Source organism: Leucopleurus acutus, assembly GCF_964270905.1.
Source record: "Leucopleurus acutus genome assembly, chromosome: 17".
Classification (NCBI taxonomy): Eukaryota; Metazoa; Chordata; class Mammalia; order Artiodactyla; family Delphinidae; genus Leucopleurus; species Leucopleurus acutus.
The window spans coordinates 77,004,229-77,026,312 of NC_139159.1; the positions used below are offsets into that span (position 1 = coordinate 77,004,229).

The 22,084-nt window shown below is 48.6% G+C and overlaps 1 protein-coding gene across 2 annotated transcripts in view; it reads right to left on the bottom strand.

The window, feature by feature from the left end:
• Window positions 1-22,084, bottom strand: part of ZFAT (zinc finger and AT-hook domain containing) — a 192,232-nt gene that overhangs the window by 76,458 nt on the left and 93,690 nt on the right. For both annotated transcript variants that reach the window (XM_082858914.1, XM_082858913.1), the window contains 4 exons: window positions 20,889-20,976; window positions 18,758-18,907; window positions 16,882-17,055; window positions 525-613 (listed from right to left, as the gene is read on the bottom strand). In XM_082858914.1, coding sequence (XP_082715040.1) covers window positions 525-613; window positions 16,882-17,055; window positions 18,758-18,907; window positions 20,889-20,976 — 501 coding nt within the window. The remainder of the gene's footprint in view (window positions 1-524; window positions 614-16,881; window positions 17,056-18,757; window positions 18,908-20,888; window positions 20,977-22,084) is intronic.

A 22,084-nucleotide genomic window follows, 5' to 3' on the forward strand; every position in this document is an offset into this window, starting at 1 on the left:
GGACATTACCATCTACATGAAAGAGACATCAACTGGAGATACTAAAAGAATAGGGAAAGCCACGGTCTCCCGAGCCCCTGTTACACGCTAGCACTGTGGCGGGCACATGAGCGCCATTTCCAGCTCTTACAAGCACCTGCCAACCGGGCATCATCACACCTGCCGTATCAGGGGTTCACCTGAGACAATCCAGGATCTGACAGCACACACTTGTCCTTAAAGCACGTACTCTTTGCTCTAAATCACTCCATTTTTTTACGGTGAGAGGGTGCCTTTCTCTAGTCTGCGTCCTCTTACACTCTGTTCCTGGACTTGGTCCCCAAAGTACAGAGAAGCGCTACACTTGCAGAAGGAGAGGGCATGCAGTCAGCCGAGCCACGCCCCAGACTCCACGTGCGCTGGCTGAGCAGGCCCAGAAGGGAAGGGGACGCTCCAAAACAATGAAAGGAGGTTCCCTCCATCTTTATTTTGAAGAGCGGTGCGCTTCCGACTTGAATACCCGCTCCAGCGCCTAGCCCACTTACCTTGAAGGAGGCGTGCTGCTCCATGTGCCGCAGCAGCTGTGGCTTCTGGGCTGCTGTGTAGTCACACACCGTGCACTTGAACTGCTTCCCTGAAAAGAAGGGAGAAGAAGGTGAGCACCGTCAGGCTCGCAGCTCCTGCGTGTGAGTGGAGCGTGCATGAAGGCACGAAGAGGCCCCGTGCCGTCGGGGGTGTCCAGAACGTCAGGGGGAACCGGCAAGGAAGTGCACAGCCGCAAGGCAGTATGCTCCGTCTAGCCCAGGGGAGGCTGGGGGGCCGGATGCCAGGGGCCTCAGTGTCTCCCTAGGAGTGTGGACGCCATCCCGAGAGCCAACAGCACCTGCAGGATGCCCTTCAGCAAGAGAAGAGATCTGTGTTTTGGAACTCGTAGGAGTGTAAAAGGCAGATTTCAGGAGATGCTAGAGAGAAAACGACAGAGAAGTGTGAAACGTGGGTCTTTGAGAGGATTAATGTTTCAGCAATTTATAAACATTCAGTAATGTGATAAACAAGCCCACATGTTTTGTTTGTTTGTTTGTTTTTGTGATACGCGGACCTCTCACCGCTGTGGCCTCTCCCGTTGCGGAGCACAGGCTCCGGATGCGCAGGCCCAGCGGCCATGGCTCACGGGCCCAGCGGCTCCGCGACATGTGGGATCCTCCCGGACCGGGGCACGAACCCGTGTCCCCGGCATCGGCAGGCGGACTCTCGACCACTGTGCCACCAGGGAAGCCCAAGCCCACATGTTAAATCAATGGATATATGGGGCAGGCTACATTTTTTACCCCTGAGGAGCAAAAATAAAACCTCAACTTGCAATAATACAAACGTGCAGCCAAATAAAAATATGGCTACTTCTCACAGCAGCGATGCTCACCACGCAACTTCTAATGGCTCTAAGCCTCCGGAGGCAGCAATGACCACAGTCACTGCACGTGGTGCCACAGAAACACTGGCTCCCTCTGGGAACCTCTCACACCTTTCCTTCCCAGACGAGCTGGGTGAAAAAGCTGTCCACCTCTGCAGCCTCCATGCTCCTTTTCTATCCACTCCTGAGCCCACCCCAAAACTGGCAGGTGACACCAGCTCGCCCCATAACCTGTCTCGCCAAGGTAACCAGGGACCTCCATGACGCCAAGCCAATGGCAGACTTCAGTCCTTATTTGACAGGACTCTACCGCACGTGGCTCTGCTAACACCGCGTTTGGGAAACCCTCTGCTCCTCTGACGCCACACCACTATTGCCTCTCCATGCCTCTCTATTCGTTCTGTGTATCCCGGAAACGCTCTCTCCCATCTACAGCTTTTTCACACTGAGGTCCCAGACTGCTCCAGCCCACACACCCGCTCTTCTTCTTCTACAGGCATCCTTGCATGTAAACCTTTGAGGTCAAAATCTACACCTTCTACGCATACTTTTACACCTTCTACCCTTCCCTAAACTTGAGATTTGAGTTTTCAACTGTCTGCTGGACTACTGCTTAGCTGTCCCAAATGTCCTAATTTGGACTCTTTGCCTCACCCATCACATGGGTTCCACCTCCAGCATTCCTAGTTTATCACCCACCTGATCGCCTAAGTCAGAGTCCCAGTAGCCTTCCTCAACATCTCCATGACCCCAACTTCACTCACCTTATTTTTTAAGCACCTGATTTCAACTCCCAGTATTTTTCTATTTCTCTCTGTTTCTAAAACCTCCACACTGGTTAAGGCCCTCCTCATTTCTTTCCTGGACAACGGCAAAAGCCACTGCTCAAATGAATTGGTTTCCCTTCTTTCATGCAACCCTCCCATCCATCTATCACCCACCCGCTGCCCCCTCCTCCATCCATCATCCATCCATCCTGATGCCCCATCCTCCATCCTTGATCTAACACACAAACTTGTCCACAGCCCTTGCTGCACAGCCCACCAATGACTCCAAATACAGATCAAAGTCGAAGTTCCAAAGCATGGCATGGAAGGCACCCCAAATCAAAGTAACTCTCCCCCCGATCCCTCTCTCTGACTTCCTGTTTTGCCTTTGCAGTCCAAGAGCCCTGAGCCTCTGCTAACATCTTCCATGCCTGAGATGCACTGTCTCTTAGCATGTGGGCATTCTTCACTTTAACTCAAAACTCCAGTTGAACATCATCTCTGGTACAAGCAGGCTAAGAGCCGGCCCCCTGAAGCTCCCACACACACTCTCACACACTCTGTCCATGCCCTGGCCCTGCAGCATGGTCATGACCTGCCATTGGCCTCCCATCGGCAGGAACCATGTCTTAAGTCATCTTGGCACTCCTAGTGCCTGAGCGCCTGGCACACACTGAACATATTCTGTGCATTCTACTAAACTGAGCTGGGCAAGAAGCAAAAAGGAAACTTTGTACATCTTACTTGACCAATGCTCTCAAGAGCAGCAGCAAAAAAGAAACAATAATATAAACATGTTAATACTGCAATTGTACCTATCATTCCAGGCGAAGGACCCCCAAACTCTAGATTCTACTAATTCTGCAAGTCCAAAGTATGAGGAACACTTTTTCATGTGTAAGGCAGAAAAGTCATAATTAGAGCACAGTTAACACCTTCCCTTGAACACAGTACCATCTTTTTCAAACAGAAGGGCTATGCATGGCTACACATCTCGTGTATAAACTCGGACACCCATACTTCTCCACTGGGGTGTGACTCGCCTAAATACATCATGACTGTGCCAGGCAGCCTGAGCAGAATGGTGTCTAGGTTCCCCCACTGGCACCACGCGGGGAGGAAAGCTGATATCCAGGTTGATAAATATTTTCACTCACTACCAATACACTTGGATCAAAGAGTAGGAGATTAAGCTAAGAATGATTAGTGCCTGAAATGAATAAATGGCATCACCTCGTTTGAGGTCCACAGTCAACCTTTTATGAATATACTCCCGGGGCTCGCCAGAGACAAGAAAAGAAGGCAGCTCTTAAAAGCCATCCCTTATGAGGAGTCAGAGCGCAGGCAATAAATATTACAAATGTTTTCAGCGACCAATGACGCCCCCCCACCGAACAGGCTGGGAGAGCGCTTGACATAATCTTTTGCTGCCTAATTAAAATAATGCAATAGAGATGCATGACTAATCATAAAAATGTAATGATTTGAGACTATCAGATTGTTTTCTATCAAGATACTCCTGAGAATCACACGGAGAATTGTCTAGAAAACGCAGTGTTTACCCGAGGTTAGAGTGACCTCAAAGGGCTGGTAGGTGCACAGCAAATGGCTGTATTGGATGTGAGTCATAGAGCAGCCCAGGAAAAGAAGGGAATGATGACAAAGAAAAAATGAGGTGGACGTTTTAAAAAACTCAATTCATTTTGCACACAATGTGCCCGGCTAGCTCTACGTAGCGAGCTGCTGGCCGTCAGCAGCTGTGCCAGGACATGGCGTGTCTGATCTCCTCGCGCTACCCAGAACCTGGGGAGGCAAGGCAGGGCACCCCTCTTATGGATGAGGGACTAGGAACACGAAGCTGAGCAACTTGCCAGGTTGTGAAGCAGTCGGTGGCAGAGCCTGGATTCGGATCCCAAAGCTCTGACTCGGCTCCGTAAGAATCCTCTTGGCTAAGAAGGACATGGCATGATTTCCCCAAAGGGAACAAAGAATTTCCAACAGCAAAAGGGGCACATATGAACCACACGCATAGAGCCTGGTTCCGCAGGGTGGCGGCCCCGGGAAGCACCAGTGTGGCAGCGGAGGGGCGCTCTCCTGCAGCCCCGGCCAGCTCACCTGTGAGGCCCGGGGTTCATTCCTCCCTGCTGCTCAGTGTGTCCCCACTAGAAAAATGGGGAGGCAACCTCTGCCTGCCGCCAGGATGGGCTCAGACTCTGGGCGGCAAGCACCCGAAAAGTGGTCCCCTGAGAGAAGAGGCTGAGGGTGTGTGCAGGTGACCCAGCAGCGGACCCTGCGCTGCTACGGCCACTGGGGCAGCACCCCTCAAATCCTAGTGTTTTGACCTCCCTGACACTCTCGGGGACAATCCAAGGATAGGTCCAGTTAAGCCAGCCTGAGATAATATTCCTTAAAATAGAAAGAATACAGAGAAAGGAAAATGATAACGTGTAAGTAACATAATATCGAAGAGTTCACAGAAGGCTTTCCGCACCCTGCCCCCAGCAACTGCTCTGGCCTTGTCTCCACCCACAGCAAGCCGTGACCACCTGGCAATGGCTGATGGGACCCTCCCCGTTACCTCCTGTGCTCAGCCGTGACCCTCGCCCCCCTCTCTCCACCCCAGGGACATAGCACACTCACGCCACCTCCGGGCCTTTGCACTTGCTGCTCTGGGGCCTGGGGTGCCCTTCCTTCCATGCTCTGCTGGCTGGTTTCTCTTCCATGACCATCCCCATCTTCCTTTACTGATTCATTTGTGACATCCCTCATCTTGTAACATTTTCATATTGAAACTGAACCGTTTCACATTCATATTTTCATATCTCCGTTTTCTCAATGTTTAAGATATTTCTTCGTATCTCAACTGTAATATACCCCCTATTTTATTGATTTGTCTTGTCTCTCGTTCAGCTTCATGACAGTGGGGTGTTTCGTTTCTGCTTTGGTTGTTGTTCGTACTACCCGCTGCTGTATCCGAAGTGCCTAATTCCAAGTGGCTCACCAATTCATCGCCGGTTGGTCCACCTGGCGCCCTCGGTGGGCTGCAGGTACTTTGGGGACAGGGACAGTAGACTTCTCATTCCACATCCTTGTGCCCGGCAGCGAGAGCATGCCAGCTACGAGGCTAGCAGCAAGTCACAGGGCCGTCCCAGCAGGATGTCTGCTCAGCCATGTGCCCTCTCCCTCCCCACAGCGACCACCATCACACAGGGCACCACCAGAGCCTTGTATATGGCCCTGCCCACCATCCCTGCCCTCCCAGCCACAGGTGATGGGACCGCTGTGGACCAGTGACCCAAGCTGAGCCAGGAATCTGAACTGTCGGGATCTGAAGCATGTAACTCAGAAGCTATTGGTCATTATATTTTCAATCTGTGGATGAAATAAGAACACAAACCAGTCTGCAAAGGGAGACGGAGACAGAACGTCAGAACAAGGAGGCAGAGATGAGCAAAGGTGAGTGACGAAGACATCCACTCAGCAAGCACTCCCTGAGGGGCCACTGTGTGCGGGGACCAGGCTGGACCCCTGAGCACAGCAGCGGGCAGACAGCAGAGCCCTTGCCCTCATGGAGCTCACAGCCTATAAGGACAAGAAGCAAATAAATCACTACAAATCACAATGGGCTATGGGGGAAATGGACGGGGCCGTGGAGGGTGAGGAGGCCGGGACAGGGTGTGGCCACGGGGCTGAGGCAGCAGGGAAGGCCTCTGTGGTCAAGTGAAGGTGGGAGATCGACGGGGTCCAGCCACAGTCAGAGGAGGTGAGGACAGTCCTGTGAAGAAGCAACGGAAAACGCAAGGATCACTGTCTCTGTAGGATATAATAAACGTCCCTTTTCTGTTTCAGTGACCTCAAATGAGTTTCTGACAATGGCAAGCAAGAGTCCCAGCAAATACAGCTGTTGAATGAATCAGTGGGTACATGAATATAAAACGCCAAGACCCCTCAAGGCAAAGACATAAAAAAGGACATGAACAAACAATGCACTCAAGAGAGGATTAAATCCGACTTAATTAATCAAAAGAAGTCCAATGACAGCAAACACTTGCACACAGCGCTATGAACCCGTCAATGTTACAAATTCCTCATGCACGTTACTCATGTAATCCAGCTAATCCTCTAATTCACCTGATCGATTTCATGATTATCAAATCCCTAAAAAGTATAATAAAATGGTAAGGTCTGATATCCATTAAACTAAGAAACTGAACTTGTTTAATATCATGCAAAAATGAAAGAGTTCAGTGAGAACACTGTCATGTTTCTGGTACAATTTTTTTGAAAAGTAAGCTGGCCGTGCAATGCGTGATTCAAACCACCAAAACGAAAGAGCCATCCTGCTCCTGGAAATATGTCCTAAGGAATTAATTCTTGCATTAATTACTTAATGCAAGAAAGCATTCCCTGCAACATAAGCTGTAATAACGGGAGGAAAAAAGAAAACAATACATTGCCCCAAAATAAGAGAATGGTTACATAACTCATGGATCACCACCTTAATGGAACATTATACACCTCTTAAATGTATTATTCATGGACTCTACAGCAACAAAAACTAATAGTAATTTTAAAGCTAAAAGAATGATATTTATTCTTTAATCACAACTATGTAATCATTCCATCTGAACAGGAATAAAGGTTGAAAAAAATTTTTAAAGAATAATTCATTTGTTGTGTGATAGAATTGTGGGCATACTTGTATAGGAAGGGGTTAGATTTTTGTGACTGTGGTTTTAATGTTTTCTGTGTAACAGAAAAGCATTTCTGGTAAATTAGCACCCATCTTTGAAAGGCTGGGATGCTGGATCCCATTTGCTATTGCCCACAGTCCGGAAGACGGGTCTTTCAATGTGGAACAATAAAGTGATATCAGTGGTTCCCAAATTTGAAGCTCAAGAGAGTTCACTGTCTTTAAAACACCGGCCAGCCTTGACTAGCTGTACACTGACTGAGGCATCTCTGCCCCTCCTCTTTGCACAGAAAAGACAGCGGGCTAATTTTGTGAATCATCTCAGGGTGGTCATTTCTTGTCTTCTGAGTCAGGATTGAACCTTTCTAAACAGTCAGAAGTCATTCTGAGCCAATCCTCGTCAGTAAGGAGAACAAAAGAAAGCAGAGCCACACCACCCTCTGGAGAAACACTCTTTTGAGGGAAGCACTCCAAGCTTACTGCAAAAACACTGGCACAATGAGAAAAGCTAATTGAAGGTACAAAGTCTTCCCCGTTACAAACTACAGAATTTAGAATCTCAGTTACTTATGAAATTTTTATTTGATCCAGAGGCCCAGAGGTTAAACGTCAAAATCACAACAACCCAGATGAACCTTACAAATTTAACGTGCGAAGGAAAAAGCCAGACACAGAAGAGCACGTTTATATGAATCAGTTTATACGAAGTTCAAAAACAGGACAGATCACCTTCCGGTGTTAGAAGTCCGGGTAGTAGCTACCTTGAGGAGTAGTGCAGGGGAACAGCTGGCGGATGGGTGAGGAGGGCTCCTGAGGGGCTGGCAATGTTCGTGTCTCATCCTAGGATGTGGTTACACGCTGTGCTTCCTTTGTGATAATCCACTGAGTGGAACACTTACCAATTATGCATTTTTGGTATGTGTGTGATACTTTAACTTTAAAAACGTGAAAACAACAACAGTACAAGAATGAAACAGTCAGGCTACCTTCCCCAGAAGGGGCTCAGGAACTGGCACCAAATTAGTTAAGGAAAGAAAAGATGTGACGGGTAATTCAAGGATAACGTTTGAGGACTGCATGGCAGTGTGTGAATGACCCTGGCTGCTGCTGCAGGTGGTAAGAAAAAAGACACAATCGGCAATCTCTGCACCTGTGCTTTCCCGTCAGGCATCTTTCCGAGTGCTGGGCTTGCTGGAGATTTCCACTGTGGATATTGTTGCCCGTTCTGGAAACACAATGTTTCACCAGCAGCTCCTATTTTCTTCAAAATGTGTGATGGTGCAACTCCCGTTCAAAGATGGGAGATCGGGGGCGGGGGGGGGGTATAAATGTCACCTCCACTACTTCTGTTCATCCCTCAATAGGTGAGGTACCATCTTTGCAGAATCTCCGTTTTCAAGTTTCCTCTGGGAGGATTCTGTTTCTCTAACTTGAGCTCTTCAGCCAGTGCTTCATGGCCAACTGGCTGACGGAACAAAGCTGATCTCTGACCTGTGGACACTGGCTGCGCCTGGCAGTGGGATGCTGGCTAAATCAGGTACCACCAGAAAAAGCCCAGGGTCTGGAGGCAGGCAATCCTGAGCTCAGCCCTTGACTCAGGTCTTAGGCAGAAATCTACTCAGCTTGTCCTGCCAGGTAGAGGGGACAGGATTTGGAGGTGGGATGGGGGAGAAAAAGAACAGAAGTCCCTGTTATACTGCCTTGGGTTAGACATCGAGAGGTGCCCCCAACCCTGGGAGGGTTAGGACTGCCCTTCCTACTAAATTTCCTTCTGCTCTGGAAGGAAAGGTGACTGTGCAAGAGCACAGGGCTGGGGAGGGGGCAGTGGAGCCCCTGCCCGGCTGAGGCCCCTGTGCTCAAGCAGGAGATCCTTCTGAGTAGAGGAGATGCGCTCCGCTCCTAAAACTACACATCCTCACCTGCTGGCAGCCGCGTGGGTTGCTCACTCCAGGATATACAAAGCCCCCAGCCTCGTGACCAGCACTTAGAAAATGCACAGCACTTTGGCGAGGATGTGGTGAAAAGGGAACACATACACTGTTGTCGGGAATCTAAACTGGTCCAACCACAATGGAAAATAATACAGGGTTTCTCAGAAAATTAGAAACTGACCTACCGTATGATCCAGTAATTCCACTACTAGTATATACCCAAAGGAAATGAAAATGGGATTTCAATGAGATATATGCATTCCCACATTTACTGAAGCATTATTCACAATAGGCAAGATACGGAAACAACTTAAATGCCCATCAACAGATGAATGGATAAAAAACATGTGGTGTGTGCGCGTGCGCACACACACACACACACACACACACACACACACACTGGAATATTATTTGGCCGTGAGAGAGGACAATATCCTCCATTTCCAACAATATGGATGGACCTTGAGCACATGATGCTAAGTGAGATAAGTCAGACAGAGAAAAACAAGTAGTGTATGATATCACTTATACGTGGAATCTAAAAAATCAAAAGCAAAGAGTAAAATACTGGTTAATGGGGATGAGGGAGAGAAGGAGGGAGGGATAAAAACTGATGTTATTTAAGGGTACAAACTTGCAACACGTAGTACATACGCCATGTGAGGTACAAACTTGCAACAAGTAGTACATATGCCAAAGTGAGCAGAGCACCCTGCAGGAAGCATAACAGGCATCTGGCAGCAGGTGTTTTGCAAAGCACACATACATCTTCGCAGTTCTGGCATCTGCAGTCATTTGTGTGACGGCAACTTAGAACAGAAGTAGCTGCAGCGGTAAACAGGCAGTTTAAGAAGTCTCTGTACTTTAATGGCTGAACTTGAAGCAGCTTAGGGACGGATGATTCTCTGTAATTAGTACATCAGTTTTGATACAAGGAGGAATGGATCAGCATTAGACAGAGAAAGAAACAGAAGGCAGAGCTCGATAAAAGACCAGGAAAGAGCAAGGCACCAGAAAGGATTAAATTAGAGTCTCTGTGCCAGGTATGTGCAGCCGGGACCCCTCTACCCAGGTGAGGTTGTAGGTAACCAAGCCTTATTCAACAGTTAATCTGTGTATTAGTCTAAGCTAACTGTTCAGTAAGCTGCACACTTCATTTTCTAGTATGAGCTCAGTTATTCTTTTTTTTTAATTGGAGTATTTTTGCTTTACAATGTTGTGTTAGTTTCTGCTGTGCAACGAAGTGAATCAGCTCTATGTATATATATATATCCCCTCCCTCTTGGACCTCCCTCCCACCCCTCCCCCATCCCACCCACCTGTGGGATGGGATGCACCTCTGTGGTGCTCCCACTCACAGAGCACCAAGCTGAGCTCCCTGTGCTATACAGCAGGTTCCCACTAGCTATCTGTTTTACACATGGTGGTGTATTTATGTCAATCCTAATCTCCCAATTCGTCCCACCCTCCTCTTCCCCCACTGTGTCCACATGTCTGTTTTCTACATCTGCCTCTTTATTCCTGCCCTGCAAATAGGTTCATCTGTACCATTTTTCTAGATTCCACATATATGCGTTAATACATTCTTATGGTTTATAAAAACCTCAGAAGAAGAGCTTCAGGTGGCCCCAGACAGGGTGCACACAGAAACTGGGACTCCTGGGTCCTAAAGTCAGCCCTCCCCTCTCCTGCCCATCAGCCAGACACCAGCCCGTGAAGATAAGCCACGGAAACCTACTGTGTTCACTGCTGTTGCCCCTCTTCCACCCCTGACCCTCGACCTTTTCTCCAGGAGTAAGTTGGAGGAAGGCTAAGAGGGACGAGACCAGTCTCACTGAAGCCTAGTAAATGAACCTGGTAAGATCAACCATCTGGCTGCTCAGGTACCATTTTCTTTTAACGTCTTGGTTCTAGAGTGTATGTTTATAGAAGTAAAAAGACTATGGATGAGTGCAGCTACTCTATGCTAGAGTGACTGTGTTTTTCAGAGGAAACTCCATACTTAGATCTCCTAGAACATTTCAATGTGTAGCCATGGGATCTCTTATTATAAATCGAAGAAGCAAGGGAAAAAGTGGTACTTCCTCCACTCAGACCTAATTTCCACATTCAGCTCTCCACTTGTCCAGTTATTACACACACAAGAGTGCTTGAAGCTTGGATAATTCCTCTTTGTAAATTTTACCAGAAAACTTCTTATCTCCAGTGTATGAGGGCAGGTTGGATTGGGAGAAGGAGGGGACCCAAAGGAATTAGCACTGAACTTCAAAGAGCTTTTTATTTCATGATTAGAGAATTCTTGTTTGATTAGGTAACCTAAAGGCACTGCACCATTTAACCTCCCTCATCTGCTCTGGGTGGGCAGAATCATGTATAAAACTGAAGACCACACATCACGTGTCTGGACCCTCTCAAGTCCAAAGCGGGGAGATGTGCTACCAGCGTGATTTCTGCGTTAAATTCTTGCACCTGCTGGCATACATGCAAAGGGTTTAATCGGGCCCTTTATAGATCAGTATCTCTCTTCGTACATTATCAACTGGCAAACCTTTCTAGCAGAAACCTTCACCCGTTCTGGCCTATCTCTTCTAAGGCACAGTAATGAGCTCCTCTGGGAAACAGGAATGAATAAACAGGAATAGATCACTTTAAAGAAGCCAATACAATTGAAAAATGAGATTCGCAATCAGGTAAAGGAGAGGGTAATTACTCAATTCCTTTCTACTTCATTAAAAGATACCCAGGAAGATTCATTTAACAGTGAGTTCCTCTACCGTATTCTAAGATCTCTAACTCACAAGCATTTGATTTGCTAGAACCCTCTGGGGGATGAGACGCAGAAAAGAGCACTTCCTGAGCGCTCCTACGTCCCACCCACTCTATGTAAGGCACTTTACATGTTCCTTCACTCATCAATCAGCAAAACTTTATGGAGCACCTACTGCAAGTCAGGCACTGTTAGGTGCTGGGGATACGAAACAAAACCAATAGCGTAAGTCAAAACTCCCTGCTTGAGGAGCTTACAGTCTAGTGGAAGACACAGAAAATCATGAAAAAATATATATATATTGCACATTAGAGAAAGATAGCTCTAAGAAGAAACAGTAAGAAACATGGAAGAAAGTATGAAGTTAGTGGGAGAGTTCCAGTGGTAGAGACAAAAAAAAGACAAACAAGAAAACTATACAGTACACTAGAGAAAGATAAGCCAAAAGAAAAACATAAACACGAGGGGATTTGGGATGATCTGGTGGAACGCTGAGATTTTAAACACACAGTGTAGAGGGAAGAGATACGGGAACATATGTATATGCATAGCTGATTCACTTTGTTATAAAGCAGAAACGAACACACCATTGTAAAGCAATTAGACCCCAATAAAGATGTAAAAAAATAAAAAATAAATAAATAAACACACAGTGTAGCCAAGGGAAGGCCTTCCTGAGAGAAGGACTCTCGAGTGGGACCTGAAGGCCATGAACGAAGTATCCATTCAGGCATCTGGCGGGGAGAACACACCAGGCGGGGGGAGGGCAAGTACCCTGAGGTGGGCATGAACCTGGCAGACCTGCAGAGCAGAGAGGAGACGGCTCCGTCTGGAGAGGGAAGCGCAGATGAGGCCAGAGATGGGGGCGGGGTGAGGGGGTCAGAGAGATCACGGTTAGGATTTTGGCAGTTACTCTGAGGCGCGTGCAACAGGACTGACTGTGGGGACGGGACCGAAGCAGGAAAAGCAGCTGGGATGCTACTGCAAGAACAGAGGCAAGAGGGGACGGCGGCCAAGCCGTGAGGACGCCCAGAAGTGGCAGAATTCTGGATCACGTCGAGGCAAGAACACACAGGATTTGCTAGAGGACCATCTGCAGGGTGTGAGCAAGACAGTCAGGAGTGAGTGACTCGAAGTTTCTGACCCGAGCGCCTGAAAAGGAGCTGCATTTACTGAGATGACGTAGAGCAGGGGTCGGCAAACTGCGGCCCACGGGCCGAATGCAGCCTGCTTCCTGTTTCGTAACAGCTGGGGGTTAAGAATGGCTTTGACATGTTTCAAGGTTTGTGAAAACAAACAAACTAACTAAAACAAAGAAGAATATGCAGCGGAAGCCCTAGGCGGCTCTCAAAACCTAAAAAATGTACTGTGTCTTTAGAGAGTTTGGTGGCCCCTGGACCACAGGAGACGCGCGTGCTAAGTCTGAGGGGCCTTCCAGACACAGGCACAGATGCTGAGTGGGCAGCGGCAGATGCAGAGCTGAAGGCTGGGGGCGAGGATGGGGCTGGAAATGGAAGTTTGGAAGCCTTCACGTAAATGGTGTGTAAAGCCATGAGGCAGAGAGGATCACCTAGGGTGAGGGCGCAGAGGGAAGGGTTCTCGCACGGAGCCCTGCGGCCTGGCAAGATGTAGAGGTCAGAGCTGAGGGGGCACCAGGAAAGGAGACTGAGGGGCGGCCAGAAGCATGGGAAGAAGCCCAGACAAGGGGGGGCGCGGCGCCTGCACTTCCAACCTTGCAGCCACTAGGCGAGGGGGGTATAATTATCCCCACTTCACTGAGGAGGAGACTGAGGCTCAGAGAAGTCACTGAGCCGAGGCCACCCCACCAGGCAGTGGCAGGCGAGTCTCAAGCCTCCCCAGCTCTGCCTACTTCACGCAGCTCCTCTGAGGAGCAACCTGCTGAACTATTACTGACACAACTGCGCGGAAAACCAAATAACTTCAGGCAGGCTTTAAAGCCATGCCTGCTTCTAAATAAAGAGCTAACTCTATGGTTACGGGCTGGGAGCCTCATCAAGGTAGCCAGGCCCCTAGTATGAGCACATTTCCCCGAGGAATTCAAAGCATGTTTCAGCTGTTGTCAAACAGCTCATGAAGCCGTCCAGTTTACCCAAAGAAATAATAATTAAATGAGAAAAACTAGATGTCCACAAAAAAAAGAAGAAAAAGGAATAATATGTGTATGCATAATATTATAATTTTTAAAAGAGTATCTTGCAAAACAATGTACTAGAGCAAAGATCATCAAAACAAACCAAAATCCCAGAATACACCCAACATCTTGAGAAATTCTGGCATTTCAAAACAAATGGAAAGGACTGATTTCTCAATAAATATGTTGAGTCAACTGATAACTCTTGAGAAACAAAGAATCCTATGACAGACCTTGCACCAGAATAAATGTCAAGAATATTAAATTTCATACATGTTATAAACCCACAAAATAAAACTTGAAGAAAATACAAAAGAATTTTCCCCTAAGATGGGGAAGGTTTCTTTTAACATAGAGAAATAAATGGAAATAGGAAAAAACATAAAGGAAGAGACTGACCAATTTAAATACGCTAAGTTATTTCGCATCTATATATAAAAAGATACACTAAAAACATAGAAGCAAATGGTAAGTTGGAGGGAAATATTTGCACACTATGACAAACCACTGAGATACAAAAAGCTTTCAGAAGTCAGCAAAATAAAATGTGAGCACTACCAAAAAATGGGTGAGAGATGTAACTAAAGTTGTTGAAAGCTTTTTTAAAACTGAAAAGGAAAAGAAGAGCCTATAGTTACAGAACAGATCACCAATGGAGATGAACAGCTGGTCTACAACCCAGCACTCCACTCACCAGGCTGTCCTTTGAGAAGGCATGACACCACAGCAAGTGTCAAAACAGACACACAAAGGAGTCCCAGCAGGCCTGGGGAAGAAGTGGTCACCCCAAAGTGAGACCAGAGAAAATGACACTGCACCGCACATTTCCACATCTGAAGCACTCCATTACACTTGCCTCCTAGAATCACAGAGCATCAAGGCTAAAGAGACCCAAGAAACGTTAAGGTCTCACGTCCTTATTTTGCAGCATAACAAGACCGAGGCCCAAGTAGGGAAGAAGCTGGCCCACGAGGATGCCCCTGTCCCACTGTCCTCCTGGTGGTCACACCCAAGAACTGATGCCCTTCTTCACAGACTGGCCACTGTTTGAAAATAAGACATGACTTTACAAAATACCTCATCCTCCCAAGAATGTCAGGAAAGAAAATGAAGAGTAACAGTGCAAACTTCCTGCTTTGTTAAGAAAATATTTCATAAAGTCTTTTGGGAAGGTCGTGTTACTGCTTTGACTCCACACACATATTTGTCCATCTGAACTCCCCTTCCTGCTGAAGAGCTCAGGGAGGCAAGCGAAGTGACAGGCGGGACAGGCTGAGTGTCCCTGGGATGCCTGCTGTGATACCACTACTTATACCAACCCCATCCCTGCACGACCCAGGACGGCCTGTCCACGATCCCTGATCAGACACGCGCCCCATCCTCTCAGAGCCTTTCGGCACCGAGCCCAGACCTCGGAGCCGGGCACGAGGCCACAGTGCCCTTCCCGGCCCTCCAGACCTGCCCTCACAGCCCAGTGGACACGCCACACCTCCCTGGCTCTGGGGACGGCCGCTTCTCATAACTGGCGCTGTATCATTAGGGATTTCAGCGAATATTGTGCGACCATGTCAAGAAATACCAGTGAGGCTTATTGCCGGAAGAGGTGTAAGAATTCACAAATGATTACAGGACTTAATGCTTTCATTACTCAGGATATGACTGCTTTGCTGTCATTGTATCTTTAATTACTTTGATTATGGATTTTTAAACTTTCAGCACACTGCTTAAGTCTGAACAGCAGGGCTCTGGCTTTGGTTCAGCCTGAGGCAAGCCCTGGTCCTCAATTCTGATGAATCCCAGGCCGAGCATTCGGCCGAGCCCCTTGAGCTCCCTGACGGCGCACAGGACGAGATCCCCTGGAACAATCTTAAAGTAAAGGTAGAACCTAATGGCTGGATCATCCTCTATGCTCTGAAATCAAAACTCTCTGTTGGGGCTTCCCTGGTGGCACAGCGGTTGAGAGTCCGCCTGCCGATGCAGGGGACACGGGTTCATGCCCAGGTCCGGGAAGATCCCACATGCCGCGGAGCGGCTGGGCCCATGAGCCATGGCCGCTGGGCCTGCGCGTCCGGAGCCTGTGCTCCGCAACGGGAGAGGCCACAACAGTGAGAGGTCCACATACCGCAAAAAAAAAAAAAAAAAAAAAAAAAAAAAAAAAACTCTCTGTTGAAATCACTTCAGTTTTCATAGTGGACTCCAATTGTTGTATATCATTGTGCTAAAATAACAACTCATTGGTATAGTTTATTAATCTCATCACATGTGATATTGACAAGACCCTCCCAGAACTGGGGTCTAAAGGAACATTTTAAATGTTATATTAGGTCTTTTATGGTTTGGCTGCCTGTCTTCCTAAAATAATTTTGTGATTCAGCCTTTCTTTCTCTGTCGGGCCCCTCTCAAGGCGACCTTCCCGGTCACTGAGATGCACACCCTCCTCCCCAGAGCTCCCGGCCCCTCGCGTCACAGCGCCCGCCTTCCCCATGGCCCACAAGCTTCTCTTCCTCCTGCTATAGCCTAGAAACTTCTTGAAGGCAGGAACTGTTCCTTATTGACCCTGTACCCCAGGCAGAGGGCAGCACACAGGAAGAACTGGGTCAGTGGTTCTTGGTGAATGAATGAAACCTGAAATCCACTTAGGTGTACTTTATCAAGGTCAAACCTGCCCAAATGCTGTTTGTATTTTAGACTGAGTCTCATTTTGGACTGAATACAGGAACCCTGAGGTAGCTTGGATGATAAAGAGCGTGCCCTTGCAGCATCAAGTCATGTGTGGTCGCGGCCACCCCTCAGGACCGTCAGGCTCGGGTGGGGATGGAGGGCTGAACAGGACTGAAACTTCCAGATCAAGGCCTCCTGAGGATGCCTTATTCCCTGAAGGAGCGTCCCCTCCACATCCACCCCCAACAAGTGCACGCGCACGCGTGCACGTGCACACACACACACACACACACACACACACACACACAGTGAGTGTTTAGCAAGCACTGGTGGGGTCAGCACGGCTCCAGCACTGAGCACGGAAGCAGGCAAGCTCACTCTGCTCTCCTTCGCAACGGAAGTTCCAAAGACAGAGGCTCCTTCCTGCTCGAGGTGCAGCCACAGTTTCCGCTGGACTCAGGATGTAAGATTCCAACCACACTTTTAGGGGGAAAAGCTCCCTGTGGGGTCACTCACTCACCGTCAGCAGTGTGAAGGAGCTTGTGACTTTTCAATGTCCCTTTTGACTTGAATTTCTTGCCACACATGTCACATAGGTGGGTCTTCTCAGTGCTATGACGGTTCATATGAGCCTTGAGGTTACTCTTGCTACGAGTTGCATACTCACACAAAGAACATTTGAAGGGCTTCACACCTACCAGAGGAGAGAAAATAGATATACATGTGTATTCATGTATATGTGTGTGTATCAGAAGGAACATATATGTATACATATCTACACACATGTCTCCTTGTCCATTTTGAATAAAGCAGTGCATGCTGGTTCCTAAACACGCCGCACACTTCCCCAGGCCACACTCCTACCCGTGCTACGCTTTCCAACTAGGATGCCCTTTCCTCCTGGGCCTGCAGTAGAATTCCTTGCCTCCCCGTCAGTGCACCCAAATCCCGCCTGTCACTACTGCTGCACTGCTCACAGCACTTTACAGTGGGTAGCTTACACCTCCTCTCCCCACAGTATGGAATCTCTGAGGGCACAGACTCGAGCATTTGGAGCAGCAGACGTTTACTCACCTGAGTTGAGTTAAAGTGACAGAAATTAACCAAGGGCCTTGGCAAAAGCCACCAGGATCAGGCGCGCAGGATCACACATGAGAGCGTATCTCAGTTCACAAAATAAGCAGAGCTTTACCACGCTAGTCGCCGCTGTTGGGCTAATGGCTCGACTGCAGGGGCGTCTTACCCTTTGGCTACTCCTCCTTCGTTCCACAGACATGTACCGAGGACCTACTCTGTAGTAAACACCGAGGGCTGATTTCAAGGCGCGAAGCCCTGGCCCGGCCTTCCCTGTCCAGAGTGAATGGACCGGCAAAGAGCCCTTACCACCTGGTGCGACGCGCTGATGGGGGAGGGGAGCTGTGCCTGCACCTGAACACGGGGTATGACAGGCACGTTTCAGTGAGCCCAGCACGGCCACCCCTCGTCTGTACTACCTGCGACCTTGCAGTCGAGGAGCCCAGGCTTTAATGAGGCTGCGGGGTGTGCCCGGCGGCACAGAGCGGAGGCGCGTGCGTGCTGGTCAATGAAAAAGCAGCTCCCAGCCTCGGCTTCGGCCCAGCTCCTCCTGCTGTGTCCAGGTTCCTACTCCATCAGCTACTGTTCTCTTTACTGAACCATTCGCTTGATCCCAGATCGTAGAAAATACTTATTCCTTCTCCCTGTGGAGCCATCCTGCTTGCCTGCCACCAGCACTGCAGGTTCCTAACTCACAGGAAGGGCCCTTCCTGGCCCCAGGCCTCCCAGCCTCATAACCAGGAGAGTAGCGTCCTCTTCCAGGGGCAGAGGCACAGCCCCGCCGTCCCTAACAGCACCCTGACCTCCAACTGCCCAGCGTCCTAGAGCGCGGCCCACATCTCCCTTCACAGGCAAGCACCCCAAGGCATGGCCTACCTTCCTCCTCGCCCGGCTTCATCTCCACCCAGTCTTCCCCAGCCGGAATCAGAGGACTCTGCCGTCCTCCTGGCCTTCCTTCACCCGAGACACCAGCAACTGGCCCCCCACCCCCCGCCTACCACCACCAGCGCCCGGGGTGTGGCCACTAGAGTTACCACCGTGACCAGGCCAGCGCGGTTGCTGCTCTCCTGAAGCTTGCTTTCCGCCCAGGAGTTGTGGTGATTGGCTTAACTACAGCTCCAACCGGAGCCGTGAAGAATGCACATCGCTGCGCACCGCAACTGCAGCTAAGTAATGCTTTAAATCTGGCTGACGGACACATTTCTCAGCACACTAAAGAAATTCTAACCACAGGGGATGTGGAGATATAGCTTCCTCCTAAAGAATTCCCAAAGGAAACACAAAATCACAAAGGGGCTCCATTTTGATGGAGGAATACTCACCTTCATGAGCCCAAATATGACGCTGAAGGTCTGAGCCATTCTTCATGAAATAGAAATCACAATACGGGCATTTCATGGCTCTCTTTCCAATGAGCCCTTTCAGCTGCACCCTCCTCCCGAGAACCTCGGAAATGGTGCTCATGGAAACCTCTAGAAGAAAAGCAGGATGAGAACTAGAAGCAGCCAAAGAACCGTGGTTCAAGTTAGACGTCAGTGAGCCTCCTGACAGAACCTGCACCTCCGCTCAACCCCAGCAGCTCTGAGGAGGCGAGTTAACCATGTGCCTCGTGGCGTCACGTGATAGGACTTTTGCCTAAAAAGTCAAACCAGAATCTAAGCGAGTCTCAGAGCTAAATTTCTGTTAACACAAAATGTGTGGGATGGAGAAACAGTATCACGAGGCCACAGTAGGACAAAGGCAGAATGTGAAACCCCTCAGGAAAAGAGACTCAGTTTCCCCAACAAATTAACGTCATGGGGAAAAAAAGCAGGGCTGGGGGTGTCCTGCAGAACACAAGAAACTTAGGTGACATAACAACTCGATTCAAACAAACAAACTGTAAAAAGGAAGTCTGTGTCAACTGAGGAAACTTTAAATGGACTAATACTAACTGATAATAAGAAACTACTTTTAATACTGTTTTAATGGTGATGTGTTAGCTCTGTTTTTTAAAAGTCCTTGTTAGTTGGAGATGCAGGCTGAAGCTTTTTTATGGGGAAATCACATCATGTTGGGATATACCGTAGAATATTTGAGGGAAAAAAGTGGGGGTCAGTTTCTGCCAGCAGCTTGACCAAACGTAGACAACTATGGAAGCCGAGTTATGGGTACCTGGCTGTTCTTTATATTATTCTGCGTATTTTGTACCCATTTGAAATTTTACATAATAAAAAATTTAAAATAATAAGCAAAAGTTGAAGGGGTTAAATGGGTATCCCTGGCCCACACTGGACACAGGTTACACAGGACGCGGGTTAACACGGGGAGGACAGAACTGGGCGGTCAGAGAATCACATAACCCACGTGTCCCCATGTGGAGGAAGGCCACAAGGCTCCCCGATCCCAGAAGAAACATGAGGGTCAGCGCACTTCCGTTATTTCTTCATTTTTCTCCAGTATCATTTTTAATCAGTGGGTCAGTTCCCCAATAGGAGGAGCAGACACAAAGTAAGAGAGAGAGAAAAGGGACACGGACCCAGCTGCTCTGCTCCCCATTTATGCACACACAGCACACATCTGCTCTCCTGGGCCCCGAGCGACGTGGCACCGGGGGTCTGGGGACAAGCCGCTAAGGATGGCGGCCCTGCCTCAAGGCTCTTGGGCAGCGGGAGAACACCAGTGCCTAGAGTACAGGGGTGAGTGCACCGTGACAGTCCGCATGGGGGGGGGCCACCAAAGGCTCCCCAAGGTGGCTCTGAGGGAGGACGTCGAGAATACCCAGGAATTGACTGGGCAGAACCAAGGAGCAGGGTCCCAGGCAGTGAGAACAAAAGTGACAAGGCATGTGATGCCCAGGGAGTTTGGGGCTTGAGGACACCAAAGGTGATGGTCACTCCAACTCACTGGGTTCCTCAGCCTGGGAGGGAGCCTACACCCCTTGTAAACCATCACTTGGTTCAGGAACCTACAAAGGGGGCCAAGGAAGTAGAATGTGTGTCGGGTCTGCACTGGGTAAGTGACCCATCTAAAGGCAGTCACAGTTACTATTAAAAGGGGAAGGGAGCACAGGGAACTCTACTCAATACTCTGTAATGGCCTATATGGGAAAAGAATCTAAAAAAAAAAAAGAATGGACATATGTATATGTATAAATGACTCACTTTGCTGTACACCTGAAACTAACAGAACATTGTAAATCAACTATACTCTAAGAAAAATTTTTTACAAAAGGTGGGGGGAATCATGAGACTGGGGCAGACGTATCTGAAGACCAGATGAAAGGATAAAATGAAGCACATAATTATATAAACTCCTGAGCTTTAAAAAAAAGTTAATTCTTGCCCTTGAATTTACTCATATCTTTACTCCCTCTTATATTTCCATTTAATACAGTTGATATATAATGCTGTGTCTTAAAATAAACATAAGCATCTTAAAATCAATCTCCCACTCTAAGATGCATAACCTTACCGGGATGGTTGGTCTTGATATGTGACTTTATCAGTCGATCTTCTGAAAAAGACTTTTCACACACAGGACAAGAATAACTCCTTTTGTCCTTAACAGAAAGAGAGCATAATCAATGGACTGTCTCGTTTAAAACTCAGGCTCTGTGGAAAAATACCACCACCACCACCATCACCGTCACAGCTAGATGCACAGCGCACCTTTCCCAGCGCCTGGCATGCAGCCCACAGCTGGCCCCGCACAGCCCGGGGAGCTCAAGGGCAGTGGGGCAATGGCCTCACCTGCATTTCAGGAGGGAGGGACGGGCCTTAGAGACAACGGACCTGTGGAGGTGGCCAGGCCAGGGGAGGGCGGGGCTCGGCCTCGAGGTCTACCATGCAGACCAGGGCTGCTCCACAGCCCGACACGTATTCTGCCCTCCAGTGCTCAAGGCATGGTGTGTGTGAGGGGTTCATATAAGTTATCTTATTGAGACTCGTGACCACTCTTGAAGGACAGGCATTATTACGCTTTTACAGATTAAGAAACCAAGACCAAGGGCAAAGAGCCCCAGCTCTGCGAGAAAGAGGCAGCGTCGGAACCCGAGGGTACGGACACCCACCCCAGGCTCCGACCACTCCAAGGCCACGTCCCACCCAGGCTGCAGGTAAGGGGCTCGCTCTGTGCATCTGCTGGCTCGTCAACCCACCTGCCTGCAGTGCCACGTTCTCAGTTAGGAAGAAGCTTTTGTGAAGGATCACGCCATTGCTCATCTGCCTTTCCTCTCAGAGTAATGCCATTTCACAAGACAGTTCTTCAGAGGGTGGGTGTTATGGGTTAAATTCTGCCCCCACAGATTCATGTGTTGAAGTCCTAACCCCCAGTACCTCAGAATATGACCTTATTTGGAAATATGGTCATTACAGATGTAATTAGTTAAGATGAGTTTGCAGGCCCTAATTCAATATGACTAGTGTCCTTGAGTGGCATGGACTTACATATACTACCAAATGTAAAACAGATAGCTAGTGGGAAGCAGCTGCATAGCACAGGGAGATCAGCTCAGTGCTTTGTGACCACCTAGAGGGGTGAGGTAGGGAGGGTGGGAGGGAGATGCAAGAAGGAGGGGATATGGGGATACATGTATATGTATAGCTGATTCACTTTGTTATAAAGCAGAAACTAACACACCTTTGTGAAGCAATTATACTCCAATAAAG